This window comes from Gossypium hirsutum, chromosome A06, assembly GCF_007990345.1.
Source record: "Gossypium hirsutum isolate 1008001.06 chromosome A06, Gossypium_hirsutum_v2.1, whole genome shotgun sequence".
In the NCBI taxonomy this organism is placed as follows: Eukaryota; Viridiplantae; Streptophyta; class Magnoliopsida; order Malvales; family Malvaceae; genus Gossypium; species Gossypium hirsutum.
Window position 1 is genome coordinate 78,961,865 of NC_053429.1, and position 23,696 is coordinate 78,985,560.

General features: G+C 35.1%; 2 protein-coding genes and 1 pseudogene across 2 annotated transcripts; 1 reads left to right on the forward strand and 2 right to left on the reverse strand.

Annotated features, from left to right (window-relative positions):
* The first annotated feature begins 188 nt into the window (after nucleotides 1-188).
* LOC107961697 (putative receptor-like protein kinase At4g00960) lies at nucleotides 189-3,006 on the forward strand (annotated as a pseudogene).
* On the reverse strand, nucleotides 2,287-6,413 carry LOC107961698 (cysteine-rich receptor-like protein kinase 25). Its single transcript, XM_016897772.2, has 7 exons — nucleotides 5,244-6,413; nucleotides 5,033-5,167; nucleotides 4,657-4,772; nucleotides 4,276-4,486; nucleotides 3,826-4,063; nucleotides 3,532-3,680; nucleotides 2,287-3,447 (listed from the first exon to the last, which is right to left on the reverse strand). The coding sequence occupies exons 1-7, from the start codon at nucleotides 5,578-5,580 to the stop codon at nucleotides 3,428-3,430; spliced, it is 1,206 nt and encodes a 401-aa protein (XP_016753261.1). The 5' UTR covers nucleotides 5,581-6,413; the 3' UTR covers nucleotides 2,287-3,427.
* On the reverse strand, nucleotides 5,610-6,056 carry LOC107963018 (cysteine-rich receptor-like protein kinase 14). The gene has a single exon (XM_016899619.1). It carries the CDS (start codon nucleotides 6,054-6,056, stop codon nucleotides 5,610-5,612), a length of 447 nt encoding a protein of 148 aa, XP_016755108.1.
* Nucleotides 6,414-23,696: the final 17,283 nt, after the last annotated feature.

The window sequence follows — 23,696 nt, forward strand, 5'->3', positions numbered from 1 at the left end:
TCAAGATACTATTTGTATATATAAGATAATCAGTTCTTGTACCTAAATTATTAATTTATTTATATTAAAGGAATTTATTCAAATCAAATTTAAATAAAAATTACACATATCGAATTAAATAAATTATCCTTTTATCATAAACAACTTTAATACTCATTGCTTTGCTTTGAATTATTATATACTTAAAACTCTCTATAAACTCCTCAAGGTAAGGTTATCTTAACCATTTTTGACTTTCGCCCACAATGTATTATTATAATCTAAACTTGGGAAAATGAGAAAGAAGAAACAGAAATGTCAATCAAAATAGCTGAATCGCCTTCACCCCATCTTCAAACTAAGAAGAAGAAAGCTTTGATCGTGATTGATGCCTTCCTTCAACCTCATTTCCTCTGTGCTTTTGTTTTTTTACATCTTTGATCTCGCAGCCGATGCCAACCCAAGTTTCTTATACAATTTCTGTTATGACAAAGATACCACTTTCACAACAAACAGCACTTATGGAACCAATCTCAATCTCCTCCTCTCTTCTCTTACCTCCAACGCCAACCGGATCGACGGTTTCTACAACACCACGGTGGAGCAACAACCACCCGACAGAATCTACGGTCTCTTCCTTTGTCGAGGGGATGTTACACCGGATGTTTGCCGAGACTGTGTGGCTGCAGCTGCCAGGAATGCTACTAGTCTTTGTCCCATGGAGAAAAACTCTGTGATTTGGTACGATAAGTGCATGCTACGTTACTCGAATGAATCTATCTTTTCGACGATGGAAACCTGGCCTGGTGGGACTGTATGGGATAACGACACTTTCACGGAAGAGGAAGACTTCGTTGACATAGTGGCGTCTTTGGTGAAAGATGTAGCAAGCGAGGCAGCCGATGCTCCAATGGGTGCTAAAAAGTTTGCGACCAAAGAGGCGAATCTTAGCGGGTCTCAAACGCTGTACAGCCTTGCACAGTGCACGCCGGATATTTCCGACGTGGCTTGCAATTTATGTCTTGAGAGTGCTATTACAGAGTTCTCAGATTGTTGTCGTCAAAAAGAGAAAGCAACTCGAGCAAGTTCATTGCTGCCTAGCTGCAATGTTCAATATGGATTAACCCCATTTTATAACAAAACTGCAGGGGAAGTATCCAGGTCCAAGCCATCTCCTCTGCCGCCAAGAGATTCAGGGAAAGGGAAGATCTCATCACAGACAATTATTTACATTATTGTTCCAACGGTTGGTTTCTTAGTGCTTTTGTCAACATTTTGTTATTGCATTCTAAGAAGGAAAGCAAGGATGAAACCCTATTTGCTAAAGGACCAGAAGGGTACTGTGGCCGTTGTCTTATATGTTAGCATATGGTTAACAATTCATATTTACTTTTTCTATTTTTTTTTCATATAAAATTACCCTGTAATTAATATCATATCAATTGTCTGTAGATAAAAGCAAGGCTAGAACCATGAATTCTTTACAATATGACATGAGCACAATTGAAGCAGCTACAGACAATTTCTCTGATGCAAACATGATTGGTGTGGGTGGATTTGGCAGTGTGTATAAGGTACAAGTTGGTAGTACAATTGTAGATTTGTCTAAATCCATTAACCATACAGCAATTCGGACTATTGAGGAATGCCTATGGTATTTAATCAGGGTACACTTGCAAATGGACAAGAAATTGCAGTGAAAAGGCTATCAAGAAGTTCTAAACAAGGTGCAGAGGAATTCAAGAATGAGGTTGCGTTGGTAGCCAAGCTTCAGCACCGGAATCTCGTGAGGCTGTTGGGATTTTGCGTTGAAAGAGAAGAGAGGATTCTCATCTATGAGTTTGTCCCCAACAAAAGCCTAGACTGCTTCCTCTTTGGTCTGCCCCTCTTCAACTTAAAGCTTTCACCAAAAGATACATATACGTTATGGATTAAACTGTTACTTATGGACATTGGTATTTCTTATTTTGAACAACATTTGATCTAGATTCTGTCAGTTCCATAGTCTTGATGCCGTCTTGTATGCAGATACTGAGAAGCAGAAACAATTAGATTGGCCAACACGTCTCAAGATTAAAAGGAATCGCTCGTGGACTTCTATATCTTCATACAGATTCAAGGCTCAAGATTGTATATCGTGATCTCAAACCTAGCAATATCTTGTTGGATGAGGATATGAATCCCAAAATATCAGATTTTGGAATGGCTAGAATTGTTGAAGAAAACCACAACCTCGAATATACCAAGAAGATTGTTGGGACATAGTAAGTTTCCCATCCCATAATCTTTATTTCAACAACTGATAAATAAAGTCTATGTTTCGGGAAAATTCCATAAAATTTCCTGTTTTAGTCAACATAAGCATACTAATAAATACCCTCGTCTTAGTGGTTATATTGCTCCAGAATATGCATTGCATGGGATATTCTCTTTCAAATCCGATATGTATAGCTATGGCGTGTTGACGCTTGAAATTGTTGGTGGCAAAACGAACACCAGTTTCTATAATCCTGAAAGTTCTGAGAACCTTCTGAGCTATGTAGGTCCAGCATGAAATTTCAATTTCATCATATAATTTCCTATAAAGTGATAAAGCACCAATGTTGGGATCATTACAGGCTTGGAGATATTGACAGAGAGGAGGCCGCTGGAGATAATGGATCCGACTTTAAGAGATTCTTATGTGAGTGATGAAGTCATTAGGTGCATTCAGATTGGTTTGCTGTGCGTCCAACAAAATCCAAAGTCAAGGCCGACCATGGCTAGAATTGTTCCCATGCTTAGCAGTTCTGCTATTACTTTACCAGCACCACAACAACCTGCCTTCTTTTTAGGAACAAAGACAAGAGGAAGCACCTCAGGAGAAGAGATGGGATTGGATCAATCAACAAGGAAGTTCCAATGCTCAACAAATGATGTATCTATCACCGAATTTTACCCTCGGTAGCAAGTTGAGTCCATTCTTTTGAAAAGAAAATTGATGTAAACTGTTCTTCCATTAATTCTATGGAAAGGTTCTAATTTGAAGCTTCTTTGTTAATTATTACTACGTTTATTTATATCAAAGAAGCATTGAGTATCTAGACAAAGATTCAGAAACTAAGCAATGCAAGTACTAGGTACCATGTTAGAACTTCACCGAGGATCTAGTTCAGAAATTGAAGCCTCGTTGACTGACACTTGAATGGTTTCTCGTTTAGATTGATTGGAGAGTGATGATGACTGAGACTTCGTTTCTGTCTCCAAGGTGGAATGCATGGAAAATGCAGGTCTTGATGGCACTGGCAGTGATATGGAATAGCTACTAAGCACGAGAACAACAGAGGCCATGGTTGGTCTAGAATCAATATTGTCTTGAACACAAAGCAACCCAAGATGGATACATCTCATTATTTCACTTCTGGAGCCATCCCTCAGGATTGGATCTACTACTTCCAAAGGAGTTCCTTCACTCCAGTTTCTCCATGCCTGCAAAACTCGAGGAATGTGAACTTACATTGTGTGTTAGCAAATTCTAATCCAGTAATACGATAACCACTGTATGCAGCTTACATGGGTTAGAAGAGTCTCCCACTTCTTGGTTGGAGAAGCTATTGATTTTTTTACCACTAATGATTTCCAAAACCAATACTCCAAAGCTGTAAACATCGGATTTAACTGAACATTGTCCATGCCATGCATACTCAGGAGCCATGTATCCACTGTGGATAAATAAATCTTAATGAATGAACTTAAATGGTAGCTAAAACATCCTCTAGAAGAAGTGCTAATACTTAGGATCTTTGAGTTTTAGATATCACAAAGTCAACAAATAACATATACAAACAGATCCGTCTTAATACTTACTAGGTCCCGACGACTTTGCTTGTGTCAGCTCGAGTTTGATCAACAGTAAACAATTTCGCCATTCCAAAATCTGAGATTTTAGGATTCATCTCTTCATCTAACAATATGTTGGCTGGTTTTAAGTCGCGATGGATGATTCGGTACTGAGAATCTTCATGAAGATAAAGAAGTCCCTTAGCTATTCCCTCTATAATTTTGTACCTCTTCTCCCAATTTAGTAGTAAACACTTTACTGGATCTACAAAATTAGAAAAATTCTAGGACTTAAATGCACATTCAGAATTCAAAATGTTTATACTCATGTGATTAGTCATGAACCGAATAGTCAAAACCAGAGTTCTGAAACTTTTCACCAATATAACACAACTTGAACTGTATTCTGCCAAGACAGGCAACCTAATAAATCAACAAGAATTCAATAGGTATAGTTTGAAAGGATCGATATCCCACCGAATATAAAGTTATCAAGGCTTGAGTTAGGCAGAAACTCGTAGATGAGAATCCTTTCCTTTTGTTCAAAGCTTAAACCAAGAAGCCTAACCAAATTCCTGTGTTGAAGCTTTGCCAATAACATAACTTCATTCTTGAATTCTTGTTCTCCTTGTCCCGAACTTTCAGACAGCCTCTTGATAGCTACTTTTCGTCCGTCTTCAAGCTGACCCTGGTGGTATTTGGAACAAAGAAGAATGATGGCAAACACCAATGTTTATTTCCTAGTATTTGTTGGAAGCCATCAAACTGGAGGCTTCAATTTCATAAATTCAGTCATTCTGTATTTTTTTTTCCTTCATTGAGATATTAGAAATTTTCAGAGGCCAAATCATGAATTACCTTATAAACAGAACCAAATCCCCCTCGTCCAAGCAAGTTGGCGTCTGAGAAGTTGTCTGTTGCAACTCTTACAGCATTAAAGCCAAACTGCAATGATTCCCCATGGGTCTTGTTATCTGCAGCATAACAAAGAATCAATTAAGTTATAGCAAATGAATAGGAGAGGAAAGCATCAAAGCTACTTAAAGCTAACCACATCCTGTTGTGTGTGTGCGCGTGTGTGTTTCTTTTTTTTTTTTTTTTTGTTTCTAGATTTACATAATCGGTATATGATTTCTAAAGAAGTATGAAACAATGCATAAACATGGCAAGGGGTCGATCTTTGGCTAAGTAGTCAAGTTAGGACTATAGAAAAGAAAATCAAAGACCAACTTACTTTGATCATCCCGCTTTGTTTTTTTTATCCTTTTAAGGAGAACAGCAACTGCAAGTATGATAAGTACTGCCACCAAGATGACTATGGGAACAATTATAATGGCAATGGTATGGGATGAATGGCTGCCTCCGTCCCCTGCACAAGCAACAACTTTTCATTTACATCAATTTCTTCCTGAAACCAGCATGCCATCTAGCAGATAGGTAGTTACCTTTCTTGCTTGTAGAGTTCACTGACAGTGGCGGAGGACTAGCAGGAGAAGGTGGAGGAGATAAGGATGCAGCAGTAGAAGCATTGCGTGTATAGAAAGGATACAAATCCCATCTGAACCAACAGTTAGGCTTCTGAACATAACCTCCCTGCTTTCCACGGCAACAGCTTTCATAGTAACTCACGGATTGCCTTAGGCAGGAATCACAATCCTTGTGTGATAAATCTGGAGTGCACTGCATAAGTGCATGTATCGTTTGGAATGCTGTAAAATCTGCTTCCCCGGTTGCATACTTAGTAGAAGACCCGCTGGAAGCCTTGCTCACCACTCTGTCCATCAAACTCTCCCAAATAGTATCAAATTGAGTTAAATTGGAAGTGATGTCGGCCGTATTATAGCCTGCATCAGTGGGTTGTAGCTCCAGGGTTCCAAAAAAGGGGCGATTTGCATAGCGTGCAAGACAAGGAGGATCAGCTCCCCATGAAAGGGCTTCTTTCGGTTGGGACAGCTAGCTATGAGATCCTGGATTGAGGAATTGAGACATGTATAACAACCGTTTGGAGTAGAGTCTCCTCTGCACATACCAAGAGCGCAAATTTTGTTGGAGTTTTGGCCGATACTGGCAGTAGAGAAACCACCATTTGCAGAGACATTAGGTAGGAGAGAAGCGAGAATAAGGTCTCTGTTTTTGCCATATGTACTATTAAGGGTGAAATTACCAGTGTCATAGCATCGTAGGTTAGCATCAACGAGAGCAATGCCGATAAGCAGATGGGAGAGAATTGAAGAAAGAGCTTTAAGTTTAATCCACATTTTGAGATTCTATAATTTCAAGGAACCAAAATCGAGAAAAAAGAAGTGGGAACTTAGTATTCCAGATATGTTTCGACAGAGATGGGAAGTATTTGTGTTTAGGTTTCCTTGCCTGGTGTGGGAGAAAGATTCAAGAGCGCCCATTAAAGCAAAAAGGTCTAAGCTGTTAAAAGTCGCTCGAAACTTAAGACTTCCATTCCTCAGTGTTACCTGTGTGAGTGAGGTAGGTCTAGTTAGTGGACAATGAATCGGAGCGTGACCACTGGCTTCAATCCATGCTAGGAAGCTTGGTTTTCGGGTTATCTTTTTGACAAATCCAAGTCAATGTCTACCTATCAAACAAAATTTCGGAAAATAATTTCGCTTAATTCATTATGAAAACTCGTATATGTTGAATTGGATGGTTTTGTCAGTTTTGAAAATTCAAACTCGTTTTCTGTGGTACGTATTTTGCCACAGTTCCCACTTCCTTTCCAAGTTTCATTTGCTTCTTGAATTTACTACCTGCCTGTCAGAGTAATTACTCTTGTTGGGCTAATTAGTGCAGTATATTGGACTTTTTTTTACGTAAATAATTCAAAAAATATAAATAACCCAGATTGAAAAACTATAATGAAAATTACATGAAATCTATAGTGTCAAGCGATACCGGCACTCCGATGGTTGGCACCAAAGTTAATCACCGTGTAATGATTGCTTGTTGATTGGGCTGAGGTTTAAAAAAAAATATTTCACTTTTGCGGCGTCTACATGGTCGGCACCGGAAAGAAAACTCAAATATTCTTTCAGTATTTTTTTATGTTGGCACTTGTGGTAGGTAAAAAAAATTTTGGTCCCGTGTTTCTCAAGACTGAAACCCGGGTAAGAAAATAACTTCTTTTTGGTATCGGCCTTCCCCATGCCTCATCGGTTATTCTTTTGTAGAGAAAATATTTTTTTTAAAAAAAACTTTGGTGTCAACCTTCTAGTTGCTGACACTAGTATTTTATCAATAATATATATATTTTTGGTGTAGGCCTTCCATCTATCGGCACCCATGTTTGAAAAAAATGAACATTTTTTTAGGGTGCCGGCTATCTTCGTTGCCGGCACAAATAGGCTATATATTGATTTTTTTTGTCTGTTTTGGTTGAGTTTTTTTTCTTTTTTTTTTCTTTAATAGTTTAAAAGAAAAAAACCAAAGAAATATCAATGTTTCATTGTGAATGAAACAAATTTTGTTGAAGATGAATAACCAGATGTTAGTGTATGTTCATTTCGATGAAAAAATGGTAAATACAACTGAAATGCTGGCGGAACTAAAGTGGAAGATCAATGTTGTAACACCCCTAACACATCTTCGTCGCGGGGTTAGGGTTATAGAGTATTACAACATACATCACAAGAATTACTAACATTTAACTATTCAAATATAAAATTAAATAACAAAATTCAAATTCAAATGTTATTCATAAAATAAATACGATTATTGACCCTAAATCAGACATACAGAGCTTTTAAAAAATAATTTAGGAACAATCAAGGACTAATTTGAAACAAAACTGAAAGTTTTAGAAAAATTTAAAAATTTTGAAAACAAGGGTCATACGGCTGTGTCGCAAGATATGTCCCCGACTATGTGACACACTAACTTGGAACACACGACCTTGTAAAATGACCATGTGCAACACACGGCCATGTAACAGCCATGTCTCAGGCCGCGTGCCCCTAATTTTTCCTTCAAATGCAAGTTTACCAAAACGTGCTTACTTGAACATCAACACCTTATTTACCAACAATTAAACATATTCAAAACACACTTGAACAAGCCCAAAACATGCAAAAATCATCTAACTTAAGTTCCTACCCAATGTGTCTTCATTGACACCACAATTCATTTAACAAACTTATCCACAAATCATATCAAATAAGTTACATTCTAACCTATGAGTTCATACATAAAAACACATACCAACTTATCATGTTATTTTACCTATTCATATTCAATTCTACCACAATGCAAACATTTCTAGATTATTTATATCAACTAATCAAACCCAAGGTTATATGCACACTTCATTCCAACACAAAAGGCCTAAACATAAGTGGTCTAAAACCAAGCTTAAACATCTTTACATCACCCAAATATGAACACATAGAAATATGTACTCAACTTAAGTACAAAACACACCTATTACATTACAAGTTCCATGCCATAATTGAATTTTCATACCATTAACAAGCATATTATTAACCAAAAACATACATTCATCGCACAAATATAGAACATACCATTTTTAATAAGTACTTTAAACATATACAAGATACTCTTATTACATGTCACATATCTCAAAAATAAATGTTTTCAAAATCTACCAAAAAAAGTCTGGATAGTGTGATATTCGTGTTGATCCAATTGCCTGATTCTGCAAAATATTATCTACAAGGAAATAAGAAATTGAAGTAACTAAACTTTTACGATCTTAGTAAGTTCACAGGTTGAAATGTTTTAACTTACCATATAATCATAGTTTTATAAATAGCAAAAACAATATCTAACATTAACTATGTCAATCACAACCATTCAACAGGTGAATTTCATAAATACGAGTTATTTAATCACTTCATTTATAAAGTATCAATCATTATCAAGTCACGATATAACATTGGAAATCATGAATACATGTACAAATCTTTCACAAGAAAATATAACTAAATATCAGTTACATATCATCATTAAGTCATTTAACCGTTAAAAATTCAGCCTAATGAACAATACAAACGGATATGGATACGTAGTTATCCACCCAAAACTCGCAAAAAAGCTCATACAAGCCAAACCAACCGAGAACATGCCTTGGCACCAAGTGCCTAGCCCAGAAGCTAACATCTCTCTAGAAACACGGCTGGACACCAAGTGCCAAACTCGAAGACTTTACATCCGCCTTCGGTAACACGCCAAATCACTGTAAATATAACACGGAAGTCCACAACAAATGTTAGACTCCAGTATATTCAGTGGACAATAACAAGTCAGGAATCATCATCTCAATACAAGTTAATCCCATACAGCGCGTAAAATAATCTATTGACATGCGAATTGTATCTTATCCTATGTTCATTCGGGCTCGATATACAATACCGCATAATATCTTATAATACAATTTCATTACTCACCTTGAATAATAATTATGATTATTTCATTAAATATATAGTCAATAAATCATAAATCACAAGTTAATAAAATTTTGCAAATTACTTAGTAGTGCTAAATTGCAGAGATAGCAAAATTCAAGGACTAATCAGCAACTTTTGCTTTTCCACGATTATCTACTTGTTCTTGATTTATGAAGTAAATTTTATTTCAATTATTAGCTTCAGCTTCATGTAATATTTAATTTAATGCTTATGTCTTCCTATATATAATTTTTCACAATTACCCCAAACTTTTACACATTATTCGATTTAGTCCCTACAACTGAAATAAGTTTATTTTCACAATTAATCCTTATACCTATTGAGTCGAATTTAATTGCATTCCAAATCAGCCCTCTAATTCTAAAATTTTACAAGGAAACCATTCCAGATTTAAGAACTTAACAATTTAACAATTTAATCCTTAAACTTAAAAACTAAACAAAATCACTTTACAAACTAGTCCAAACTCATTATCAAGCTTCCAACTAAACCATTTTCTATATAAAAAACCTAAAATTCACCAATGAAAAATTTTAAAATCTTTAACAGTTTTGAAAGCAGAGGTACATGTTAGTTGGACCTAGTTGCAACGATTATAAAAATATAAAATTATAAGAAACGAGATAAATTTGCACTTACATGCATAAACCAAACGTTGGCCGAAGCTTCCAAGTCTTTTAAAATGGTGGTTCGGCTAGGAGAATGAAAGAATGAAGTAGATGAAGTTTGATTTACCTTTTTGTTTTATTATTATAACTTAAACATTAAAATAATAAACATTTTAGCTATAACTTAATTAAAGTTGTAAAACCGACCACTAGTTTTAATAATGTGCTATTTGCCATTTAAATCCAACCATTAATACTTTTAAATCAATTTAGTACTTAAAAATTAATAGTGATGAAGTTTTGCAGTTTTTACGATTTAGTTTTTTTTCTTTAATTAACTAATTAAACTATAAAATTTCTCAATCAAACCTTCACATAACAAAATAGTAACTCTGTAAATATTTAATAAAAATATTTACAGTTTGGTTTTCAAAAACGAGGTCTCGATACCTCATTTTTCGAAACCACTTAACTTTCAAGACAACCACTATACTAGTCATTTATTCAATTTACTAAAATTTCATCAAATCAAAATATATTATAAATTATAATTGGCTCATATAATTTAAATACTAATTATTACAGATTTACTTATTAGATTTTTGGTATCGAAACCATTGTTTCCGAAACCACTGAAATTAGGTTGTTAAAAGTGCAAAGATAGTTACCCATTGTGGTAAGCATATGTCAAGATTGTTCTACAAATTTCTATTTTCAACAGATTTGTTGAAGTTCTCGGATATGGAACTTGTAGTTGACGATGATGTGGCTACAATGATCGCAATTTATTTCCCACCTGAGATCGAGAATCCCTAACCAGTTGAGTTATTTGCAAAATTAATTGATCACGAACCCATTCAAATTGTCCCTCAAGTATGTCAACATCACAAATTTGACTTTGATCTTAATGTCTATTAGGAAGATCAATCAATCTATAGAGGGATATTGCAAACGTCCGAAAATCTAAACTACGGTGGTTATTCGTATAACAACACATCTCGGGCCCTACTCTAGAGATACATACAGAGGTATTGGGCACCATAGAAGATGGTGATGAAGGGTCTAAAATGAAGATTTGTTCCATCAGTTGTTAGAGTATGCCCAAGGACCAATCATGAGATAGTTGTAATTACATACTCGTTTTACCTTATTTATTAATATAAGGAAATACCATTGTTATTTCAATTTCTTTTTGTTTGTGTATAAATAAATTGATTAAAATAAAGTCCTCAAAATAATATGATTATTCTTAAAAGGTCCTTATTCAAGTATTATTCTGGACTTGGACAATAATAATGCATTGAGACTAATATGTAGTTGATTGATGACAAAGTGTTGTCATTGACATAAGGATGTCAAAATCAATACATGAGCATGCGTTAGAGAACAACATACTGGACTGACCCACCATGAGTATGTTTCTTGGATTATTATGTAATAGTCACAAATATTACTTATAGTGATAACCATGTATATGATCCTCAAACTTGAGATCATCATTGTCCGAACATCGTGAGTTGTATATTTTGATATAGTCAAACATCTACTGTAACAGGTTGAACTATAAAGACTAATATTGGATATACCATAATCCATGTAGTGGGATATGATTTATCAGGATATAATTTATCCTTCTTACATAATGAGAGTAATATCTTGGGCCACTTGATGAAGTAAGACTAGAAATGCATGGTCATGCTCAATTAAGTTGATATGAGACATCACACTTATTTGTTTAACATAGTCTACTCAGATTATCAAGAAATGTGATATTTGACTATACAAGTGTGACTATACCATGATTTGTGTCCAATCTAGATATAAAGGATAAAAGGATATGATACATGAAAAGTTTATTATAGAAAGTTTATGTTGAATCACGACTTCTTATAACTTGGGTAGCAATGATGCATTTCTAAACGCCACTCATTGCTTGTAACATTTGAAATGTTCTAGTATTACTACGAACATTACAAGAACCTACAGGATCAAACCCATGGTTACAGCGAAGAGACTTCATGCCAATAGAATAGGCTTATACTCTTTTTCATACAATTATGGCGAATTCTTATCCTTGGTGGATAAGTATTGCCTGGTGGCCAAGATAGCCTGGCAAATAGTTTTTCCTGGTTAATAGTATCATATTGCGTACAAAATAGCATGGTGGATGAAATTACCTGGTGGATACGATTCGCAACATCCTTCTAGAGTTAATATTTATAGAAGTTAATATACTTTTGGAAAGAATAAATTTCAATATCTTCCATGATTTTCTTTGAAAAGTAAAAGGGGAATTATTTCATTATTAATATACATGATATTAATAAAGTGAATACAATCCCATATTATGTAGAAGAGAGTAAGAAAAATCAAACTAGGTCTAGCAGCTAAAAATTTTGGATACTCTCTGAAAAGTTCAAGAGGAGTTTTTCTATTCGTGCTTGACTGGGTGAACTACGTAGAGCTTGAGACACTTTGTTGCCACTAGGATTGACATTGTGCAAAGGAATCCAACCAACAACATTATTCGCCATTCTTCAGTTTTAAAAGGTATATCTTCAACCCTATTTCAACCCTATTCATTACTCAAACATGGATCTGTGATTGACGATAACCAAAATAATTTTCCCGTTACACCATAGGCCGTACTGGCAATCTAACATCATGATCTTGAAGAATTTAATGACCTCAATTTGGATGAGGTCTCGAAAGATATTTGTAACATCCCATTTTTTAGTGGTGTCAGAAACAGTGATTTTGGGACCAAAATTTTGACTAATAAGTTATTTTTATTTATTTATTTAATATTTATAGAGTTTCCATAATGTCGTATTAAAATTTGGTTAAGAAATTTTAATATTTAGATAGTTAATTAAGTAAAAAGGATTAAATCGTAAAAATTGATAAAGTTGATTGGTATTAGTAAAATGGATTCAATAGCTTTAGAAACCTAATTTGGTGGCCTTAAATGGTAATTAAACCATCACTAATTATAGAGAATGGTTACGGGTAAGCACATTTCTTATTATATAAGTTTAATAAAGGATAAATTAGTAATTTAATAAAAATAAAAGTAAACAAAAGATTAATAAACTATCATCTTCTCCAAATTTTCCTTCCACCATTGAAACACCATGATTATGTAAGCTTCAGGTTCGACCAAGTTTTTAGATGTGCATGTAAGTTAAATTTTAAACCGTTTTTAGTAAATTTTATGTTTTTAAAATCGTTGTAGCTTAATCTAGCTAAATCGGGTGGTAATTTATGAAATTGTTAAACGTTTTGAAATGTGTCATTATTGAATTTGTGAGATGTTTGAAGTTTTATGATAGTTTTGTAAGCTTGATAGCTAAATAATATTATTTTGTAAAGTAGTTTTTAGTGATTTTGATGATTAAGGATTTAATTGTTAAATTAGTAACATTTCAAGGAATTATTGTGAAATTTAGAAATTTATAGGCTATTCAAGGATTATAAGAAATTCGACTAGCTTTATTTAAGCTTAATTGTGTTCAATTTGATAGTTTCAGGTTTAGGGAGTAAATTGCATAAAAGGGTAAAGTTTAGGGGTAAATTCATAAAATGTGATTAAAAGGATTTAAATGCATAAATTTGATTGTTTATGTGGTTTGAATAGATTTAATTTAATTAAATTATACTTTAGATCAAGAATCTCAAAGATCGGAGCATGTGCGAGGAAAAGGAAAAATTGCCGATTAGCCCCTAAAAGTTTAATCACTTTGATAGGTAAGTTCATACTACTTTCTGTAGTTACAAATTGTTATTAAATGTGGTTAATTACATATGTATATATTGCTAAAATGGAAATCATACTATATGGTATTAAACTGAATTATGTGATAATTCCGATGGATCGAGTAAAAGTCTCATACATGTGATTTTTGTATGATTCCCATTCTGGACTAAGCTCTAGCATTTGTTGTGGACTCAAATATACATGTGATATAGATTTAGCCTAGATTGGTAATCTATTATCGTTTAAAGGTTTAGCCTGGACTTGTAGCCTTACATGTATCATCTATTTCTCAGACTTGTGTTATCATTGGTTTAGCCCGGACAGTAACCTGAAACATATATTTTTGAATACGATTAGCTCAAATGAGCATCATCTATTTCTCAGACTTGTGTATCGATTTCTTTTACAAAGTTCCATCGAAAAAACAAAGGATGTGCAGTGTTCAATTGTTTCAGTAAAATGGATAAAACACGAATTCTGAGTATATGTATATTTGTTGTTTACTGACTTGGAATTGTTGAATAATATTTTGTTAAGGTTAACACTTTGAATGACTATATGAAATTAACTATGAATTGAGAATGGTAAGTTATTGAATTGAATTGAATTGTATGAGCTTACTAAGTATTTCATATACTTATTTTTGTTATTATTCTCTGTAAATTTTTGGATACTTGGAGCTCTATCGATAGGATCAACAGAGCTCAAACTTATTGTGACAGCCCAAAATTGACCCTAGTCGGGAAGTGGTTTCGGGACCACAAAACCGAGTTATGAAAATAATTAATTGTTATATTCTACGTTTATTATGTGTGTACATGCATATGTGGAAGTTTCATTCCCTAATTTTGCCAATTGCATGAGGAATTATTAAATAGGGATCAACATGAGACATGGTGAAATATGATAGGCTAATTTTAAAGGGCTTATTAGTGCATGTCAACACAAAGGTGGACTTGCATGTCAAATTGCCCAATTTCCTTATAGTGGCCGGCCAAGGTGGGTTGATGATGGGCAATATATTTGTGAAATTGATATTGGGTTGTGGGATTTAATGAATAAAAGAAAAGAATAAAAAGAAAGCAAATAAAAAAAAAGGCTTCATCCTTGTCTTCTTGGCCGAATTGAAGGAAGGAATAGGGGCAAAGAACTTTCGGCCATTTGAATGCTTAATAAGGTTAGTATATTGTGTTAATGTTGTGAAATTTTAGCTTGTTTTAGGTTAATTATCATGGTTCTTACTTAGACCATGCTAAATTTTTAACTTTGATGGATGGATGGAGCATTCGGCTATGGCTATTAAAGAAGGAATTTGATTATTTCCTTTAAGTTTTGATGAAGAATGTGTTGAGGAAAGAAATTGATCTTGCTAAAAATATAAATTCTAAATGCTCATATATGTAATACCCAAATAAAATGCTTGATGCCTTGAACAAATATTGTTTCGATGGGTGGAATGATTAATGTCATGTATAGGTTTCGGCTATGGATTTTCATGTTTAATATTTTTATGTTGGTGTTCAAATTGAAAATGGATGTTAGTTGTGTTATAACACTTGCTTAATGATGAAAGGATCATGAGCTTAGGGCTTGAGAGGCATTCGGCTTTGGAGTAAAAATAATAAAAATGGTGTTTAGTCAATGCAAGTGTCCATACTTGTAGAATGTATTGAGTGTCGCAATCGGCCTTAACATAGACATGTGTGTGTTCGGCCACATAAATGAGCACCTAAGTTGATGTGTATGTTCGGCCAAAGGTAAGCATGATGATGGCTTTATCTTGACTTAGAAGATTCGGCTAAAGGGAAAATTAGCTAATATGTCGAATTCGATTCGTGATTTCGTACGTATGTGACTCTAATGTCTAATGTGTATATGGACTAAGTACCTTGAGGTTCTCTTTTGATGTTCGAGTGAATTGTATTGAATCATTTGATGTGATTAAAAATGCGTATGATCATTGTGTATTTGAGCTAAAAGGTGGCCATATGACCCATCAAACTCCTTGTCATATTCGGCCATAAGCTAGCAAAATGAGACTTTAATGAGTTAAATTTGTTTGAATTAGCTCAAGAGCTTAGAGGACCACAGTTGGATAAGGGAAAGGAAAAAGTGATCGAATAGCTGTCGAACTCGCTCGACCACATCCGAGGTAAGTCTTCGAGTAATGACCCTACTTGAATTATATTGAAATGATTAGTCATCCTATGATGGATAGTTAAATGTGCATAGAGACTATGTTATAAAGCCAATTGAAATCATGCTCTTTGTGTGTGGCTATTGAGCCGAAATTGGAAAGGTTTAATAAATGCTTTGTGTTTGAGCCTTAGTAACGAAAGTGAAATATGGATGTGTCATGATTGTTGATATATATGTGTGCATGAGCATTTGAATTTTATCCGGGCTAAGTCCCGAAGGCAATTGTGCTAGTGATTTTATCCGGGCTAAGACCCGAAGGCAATTGTGCAAGTTGATATATCCGGGCTAAGACCCGCAGGCATTTGTGCGAGTTGATATATCCGGGCTAAGACCCGCAGGCATTTGTGCGAGTTGATATATATCCGGGCTAAGACCCGAAGGCAATTGTGCAAGTTGATATATCCGGGCTAAGACCCGAAGGCATTCGTGCGAGTTGCTATGCCCGGGTTAAGACCCGAAGGCAATTGTGCTTGTGGTTATATCCAGCTAAATTCCGAAGAAACTTGGGTTTGAATGTGAGCGTTTTGTGCTGTAATAAATTCAATTAATACGCTCGACAAACCCAAACGATAAGGTATGTTTGCATGTGCTTCAAAGAAGTCGATTCGTTTTAAATAGTATTCGTTCAATCGACTAACGAACTTTCGGCTTTTAGATAGGTTGATACCTTGTGTGTGTATATGTTGATGAAGTGTGAAGTAAGTATGATTATGAGAATATGAATTAATAAAGTGATTCATTTAGCTATGTGAATGTAATACTTTAGTCAAAGCCGATTTCATTACTTGAAACTTACTAAGCTTTAAAATGCTTACCCCGTTGCTTTGGCTCTCTGTTTTATAGATTTCGTTCGTTAGCTATCGGATTCGGGATCATCGAAGTCGAAGTCATCCACACTATCAAAGCTCTTTTGGTACACTTTTAGTTGAACTCTGGATATGGCATGTATAGGACTACCCCTTGTTGTTTTAAGCACTTTTTGTGATGTATGTGTGTACAGCCATGCGAAAATGGCTTGTAGAAGTGGAGTATGGCATTAGACCATTTGTGTTTATGTATGTATATATGATTTCATGAGGTGACTATGGTTTGGAATGGAAGTGTTGGGCAAATGATCAGCCATTGGAATGGCTAAATATGATCATATGTGGACCTATGTATGACAAAACCCTAGTTGGTCCATGGTAACCACGAAATAGGTAAAGTTTACCTTGAAAACAGATGCTGACAGCAGCAGTGGTGTGGATTTGAAAAATCACAAAAATTTGTAGGAATGGAATTAAATAGTGAACAAATTATGTAATCGAACCTTGATGAATCTATTTTCATATGAAAGTAACGAAACAATCATATGAACAGTATATTAAGAGATATTGAAGTTCTCGTGAAACAGGGCCAGAACGGTTTCTGGATCTCCTGTTTCGACTTTGAAAATTCACCATTAATTTTCCAGAGATAATTAGAAGTCATGCCTTATATGTATGGATTCCTCTCTGAGTCTAGTTTCTATAGAAACAAACGGCATCAGTATTGAAGCTCTGTACAGGGAGATATCCAGGTCGTAATGCGCAAAGATCAGTGTAGTCGACCCCAGTAACATGGGAGACTTTGACTAATAAACTGTACTAATTGGCCCAACCAAAAATTCTAGAAAAAAATATGTAGAAGGATATATGAGTCTAGTTTCAGGGAAAATTCACGGAACTGGATTTCGAGTTCCAGAGCTCAAGATATGATTTTTAAAGTGACTAGTACGCAGATTGGCAGCTTGTCTGGAAAAATTTTAATAAGTGGTTTGAAGTCCGTTAACACCTCGGGTTCGACTCCGGCGACGGTCTCGGGTTCGGGGTGTTACACTTATCGTCTTCTGTTTAAGTAGATTTTGAAGTTTTGAACTATGGTTACTTGTGGCATGTATAGGGTGTTTGTTTTGTTCAAGTTGAATATGTTTTGATATCTTGATTGTAATATCTATATGCCAATTTGATGTATATATTATGTTTGGCCTTTTGGTAGTGTGTGATGAAGGTTATGCTGAATGGTATTTTGGTTGATATATGGTATCAAGTTATGGATGTGAATGTTGTTAGTTCATGATGCTAGAATGGATGAAATTAATGGACTTGGATAATTGTTAAGTTTTTTGTTGTAATGTGGTGTCACTGAGGGTACATTGGTTAGACACATAGGTTGAGTGTTTTTGGCATGTTTTGGTATGTTTAATTGTGTTTTGAATAGGTGAATAGAGTTAGAAATGATTTGGCTTGATACCTAAGAAATGAATGTTGTTTTTTCTTGTTTTGGAAGTCATTCTTGGTGCACACAACCTGAGGCACGGGCTGTCACACGGCCATGTGCCACACATGGTCATCTCACATGGTCGTGTGTCTATTTAATTTTTGTGCAAGTTTATCCCACATGGTCACAAGTTGTTACACAATCTGAAGAGAAGACCATGTGACCTTATTTCGATTTGCACACGATCAGGCACAAGATTTGGCCATACGGCTTTGTCCTTGAACCACATGGCCTGGACTATGTCACATGGCTTGGCCATACGGTCGTGTGACCCTTATTTTCAATTTTTCTACATTTTTTAGTTTTATTTCAAATTAGTCCTTGGTTGTTTCTAAATTGATTTTTAGGTTCCGTAAGCTCGTTATGAGGCCTATGTCCATATATATGCTATGGATTATGATTGGTTTCAAATACTTGATATTTAAAGTAATATTTGAATGGTTTTATGTTGACATTTGATTTGATATGTGTCGTAATACTCTGTAACCCTATTCTGATGATGGGTTAGGGGTGTTACAATATCAATAATGAAGAGCGATGGAGGGTCAAGATGTACACCCCTTTACTGAATGATCTTGGGGTCTACATGTTAAGCGTAGACCCCGATGCAACATTTCCGCGCGAGTTCCTCTAAGACCTAGATATAGTACCTGCTCACCTGATTGGGATATATTCAAAGTTTAGAGAATTGTTCATAGGCCAATAGTTTGATAATAATAAAGACTGTGTATACGTTACAAAATGAAACAACATGAAGTTGTTGATAGACTACAAAGTATTGAAGTCTACAAAAAATTTATATGTTGGGGAATGTTTGAGGGCTGACAGCGAGCACAACTGGCGGGTTTGGGCTGCATTAATGCAAAGGACTCAAATGTGTACAATCAAAAAATTAGAAGAGCCCTATACATACACAGCTGCACGTATGATGTAAGACCACCGTAAACTAGATGCAAAGGCAATCAGCAATTGTATCATGCCACTGGTAAAATACATGCCCACCATTCCTGTATCAGTCTTTATTGCTGACATGAAAGCTTGATTCAACTACAGAGTGTCCTACAGAAAAGCATGGTGGGTGAAATAAATGGCGGCGATAAAGCAGATGAATGGTGATTAGGATGCGTCATAAAATGAACTTCAAGGGTGGATAGTTGCAATATAGGAGTATGTGTCAAGTACTGTGATTAATTTGCAAACACTACCTTACAAAGGCCTAGACGATGAACTAGAAGCAGGGAGATGAGTTTTCCACTGATTGTTTTGGACGTTCGATTCTTGTGTTAGGGTCTTCTCCCATTGCAAGCCATTGGTACAGGTTGATGGTACCAAGCTTTATGATAAGTATCAGCAAATACTCTTGATTGCCATACAATCGAAATGTATTTTCGGTCGCTTTCTCTATCGTGGAGTCTAAGAACTTTGAATCTTGGGAATTATTCCTGAGGAACTTAAGAATGTATGTTGTCAAGATAGCTAATATTTGCATTATCTCCTATAGATCGAAGGGACTAGTTGCTGCAATTAGGTGTTCTGGGGTTCCATAGAGGTCCGTTTACTGCATCTGACACATCGTCGCAAACTTCCACAAGGAGTACAAAAATAAAGATTGGCGCAAAGAAGTTGTGATCATGGGTAAAAAATCTCGTTTCTAAATTTATTTGTTGATATTTTATTTTTAATCTCGTTTCTAAATTTATTGTAAATATTTTGTTTTAATCTCGTTTCTAATATATTAAATATTTTGAAACACCGTCATATCGAAATTCATACGTAGGGTACAAGCTAGAACCACGTTGATTCAGGAAAAATTTGGCGAGGCTTGATGCTAAAATGGTAGGGTTACCAACTTCTTTCCCACAGTGGTTAGGTAGCATAGAGTCATGGCAATGGGCTCAATGTTATGATGACAGGTATCAATATGGTCATATAACGACCAACCTCATAGAGGCGATTAACTTCATCTTAAAGCATACACGTCATTTGTCAATTTTAGTTGTTTACTTAGTAACGTTCTATAGGCTGGTGACATTGATCCCAAGAATGGGTGTTGTTGATGACTAGAACTGTAGTTGCCCATCTTTGGATGATATGATTACGCTTGTGAGGCCAAATGTTGGGGCTCAGGATCGGGCACTGAGACATGTTGGATTACACCAGACGATTGAGCTTAGTGACGATGTAGTTGAGTCGTGACCTTTGTTGGCACATATGTGGTGGGACTAACCATAAATTGAACACCAAATATATATAGCTTCATGTTCTCCATGTACCAACGTTGGTACTCGACTAGAGGCATGAAGTTAAACATATAACACTATATTTGAGGTCATTTTTCACAACGAGTGTTCTATTATGCAATATATTGTCGATGTTCAACTACCCAATTTTTTGTTCATGTTGTGGACATTGTCAAACCTTTGTGGATCATCTGGGACATGTTGCATGCACCCAAATTGTCCTAACACCCGATTAGCATTATGCCGCTCCACCATTAAAAAATCAATCAACGGTACATTAGTAGTCCACACAAGTTGTTGCTAGTGGATCCACGTTGAAATAAAAGCTGCAATGACTTCCCCTGAATACAACGTTCATACAAACTGCACAATATTGACAATTTATATAGTTAAATAAATCTATTTGAAATAATGTAATTAAAAAAAGTAAAATTGAAAAATAATAATTTACTTTGTTCCCGGAGTGCGCCTTAATCATTTGATGGTTTACAACTACTATCTCTGACCTCCCAATTCTCAAGTCATCACCATCTGAAAAATAAATTGCAATTTTTAGCAAGTGCACGCATAAAAAATAAATTTATTTTGCAACCATCTTTTCATTTTTTTTACCTATTAACAAGTGGCCACATGAGTGGTTAGTGACTCACTGATGCTAGAAATGGCATCTTGTATAAAGCCTAAGATTACAACAGAATAAGGCAACCACTTATATCTTGTATCTCATGCTTTGTCACTCGACAAAGCTCACGGTACAACATAGTTAAAATTACTAAACCCCAACTATGGGATCAAGTATTGTTAAGATCTTCCAATAAGGTTGAGTACATATGTAGACTCTATTTTGATTTGAGTCCAACATTATCACCCCACCTATCAACTGCAAAATATATGCTTGAACAGTGCAAATGAGCTAATACTTAGTCGGATTGCTCAATAACATTTCAAAATTTTCTTTTAACCAAGAAAATTTCAAACTGGTTAATCTTCCTTCCCTATCATCAGGGATGTGTTTGAGTAGATAGCAGCAAAGGCCTCAAGGATTGACCACTTTACTTGGCCCCTTGATCGCAACTTGATTTGTCGAAATTCGATGTAGTAGATTAAACTAGCTTTCACACTTAAGGAGCCTGAATACAAGTATTTTTATTATATTTTAGTTAGGTTTCTTTAGTTTTACTTACATTCAATAAAATGTGCAAATTGAGTCTTTTATTCACTCTAAGGGTAGAATGAGGCCTAAAGGAGAGCTAACGTACTTTGTGAGTGTGCATGAGACCATCAGAAGGCATTTTAGGGCAATATTGGATGTTATGCCGCAACACTGGAGGACTGATGTTGTAACATTTGGAACAAAATGAAGAAAACTCAAGTTTGCCTTCGATGTTGTGACACAGATTGAGGGTGTTGCGACATACCCTTGAAGATGGCTATAGAGGAGCATACTGGTTGTTATTCGTGACACAGGTCCTAGTGTGTCGCGATATTGACTCTGTGACGAAAACTAAACATGAAGAAGGGGCATTTTGGTCTACACAATCAAACTTTTAAGCTTGGAAACGTCAGCTAACCCAGGGTTAAGGACGACGGCCACTTGAAGGCTATAAATAGGCTTATTTGTCACTTGTTATGGACACCTTTTTAATTAACCTAGTTTCTTTCTCTAAGATTTAGTTTTGTTTTCTTAGGGTTCTAGTTTTTAGTTTATTTTATTCGTTGTTTTCTTTCAAGAGATCTGGATTGTGGAATCATTCAACTTTGTGGATTTACGCTTAATACCAATACAATCAGGCTCTTTCATTTACTCTATCTTGTCTATTTAATTAGCATGCTTTCTCTTTACATCGATTATATATTGTTTATGAATGCCATGAGGAACTAATCCTTCTATGGGGGATTAGTGAGTGGAAGTATGATCTGTTAACTGCTTGTAGGGTTACTCAACAGATCAACTATTTGAGAGGAAGAACGTGAAACAAATCATAGGCTTGACAACCCTAGGAAGTCATCAAGGTGGGAATTAACCCAAAATTGGTTCGTGAACACCTTATCCCCAAACCAATATAGACTGTAAGGTCAAAAGATAAGTAGTTCTTGCAGACTCGTTATGTTAGTGGAAGATCGGAAGATTCTACTAGGGTAGTGACTAATTGATTGGCAAGGAGCTCGAAGTGACAATTGATGGAAATTACAGAAGCGAGCTAATCACCCATAATCATATTTGATTTATTCTTCCTTTTTAATCTCTTAGATTTTATCTTTTTATGTTATTTTATTTTTATTATCATGAAAACCCTAAAAATCATTTATTTTATATTCTTCGTACTCTAACTAAATTTAAAAGTACTATTAGATCTTTTAGTGTTTAGGTTAGAATTGATCTAGCACTCACCTCTATTGGGTACGATCCTCGGAGTACTCATCCACTCTGTTGTAAAACTATATAACAACTAGACTTGTATACTTGCGGATACTGCCTCATAATTCTATATTTTATTGCAATATTCACACTCTGGTCATTAGTACATCTGGAGGCAGTCACAACTCCATCAACCGAGAGACCCAATTGAACTGATACGTCCTTTAGTGTAATCATGCACTCCCCACATGACAAATGAAAAGTGTGGGTCTCTGGGCACCTTTGCTCAACAAGGGTAGATATTAAGTTTGACCTTAAGTCAAACATCTGAATGAATGTCGCAGTGCCAAATTCGACGGCATCCAAATATGGTACAATATGATGGTTGGGAATATATCCTGGACCATGAAGTCGAGGCCTCAAGACCAGATACTCAACCTGTACACATAATAAAATTGATATTTGTTATTTTTGACAACTTCAATATTCACAACTAATGAATATTTTTTTTATTTACAAACTGACTCGAACAAAATTTTTTAAAAAATAAATTAAATGGTTTTATTTAAAGACTAACTCAAACAACATTTACAGGCTCGTTAATCATTAGTGTTGTATGGTCGGAAACGCGGATAATAGAACTCATTACAATTTATGCATAATTAATAATAACATTATCAATCACCATTCAATTAACAACAAATAATTGAATGAATTAAAAATATATTAAACATATTAACTTACCTTAGCACTTCAAACTTAATACACAAAAAATATAATTTAAAAAAAAAATTCGGTGAGGGGGTGTCAGTCAACCGATGTGATGGTGGAAGGGGCACCATTGAGATATATAAAAGGGGAACCAATTGTTCCCTTTTTTTTTCTTTCTTTTAACTTTTTTTAATAGTACTAATATTTTTTTAATTCACTTAATAAATTGGTTTAGCAATTTTTAATACGGAATTATTTTATTATAATATTGAATTTTGGTCTAATCATTTT

Bases quoted from the DNA above. Each gene is read 5' to 3' on its own strand.
- LOC107961698 (XM_016897772.2), bottom strand. From the start codon at position 5,580: ATGGACAGAGTGGTGAGCAAGGCTTCCAGCGGGTCTTCTACTAAGTAT. The intron at 5,168-5,243 runs GTAACTACCTAT...TTGCTTGTGCAG, and splicing joins GAACTCTACAAGCAAGAAAG to GGGACGGAGGCAGCCATTCA. The intron at 3,448-3,531 runs GTAAGCTGCATA...CGAGTTTTGCAG, and splicing joins GGGAGACTCTTCTAACCCAT to GCATGGAGAAACTGGAGTGA.
- LOC107963018 (XM_016899619.1), bottom strand. From the start codon at position 6,056: ATGTGGATTAAACTTAAAGCTCTTTCTTCAATTCTCTCCCATCTGCTT.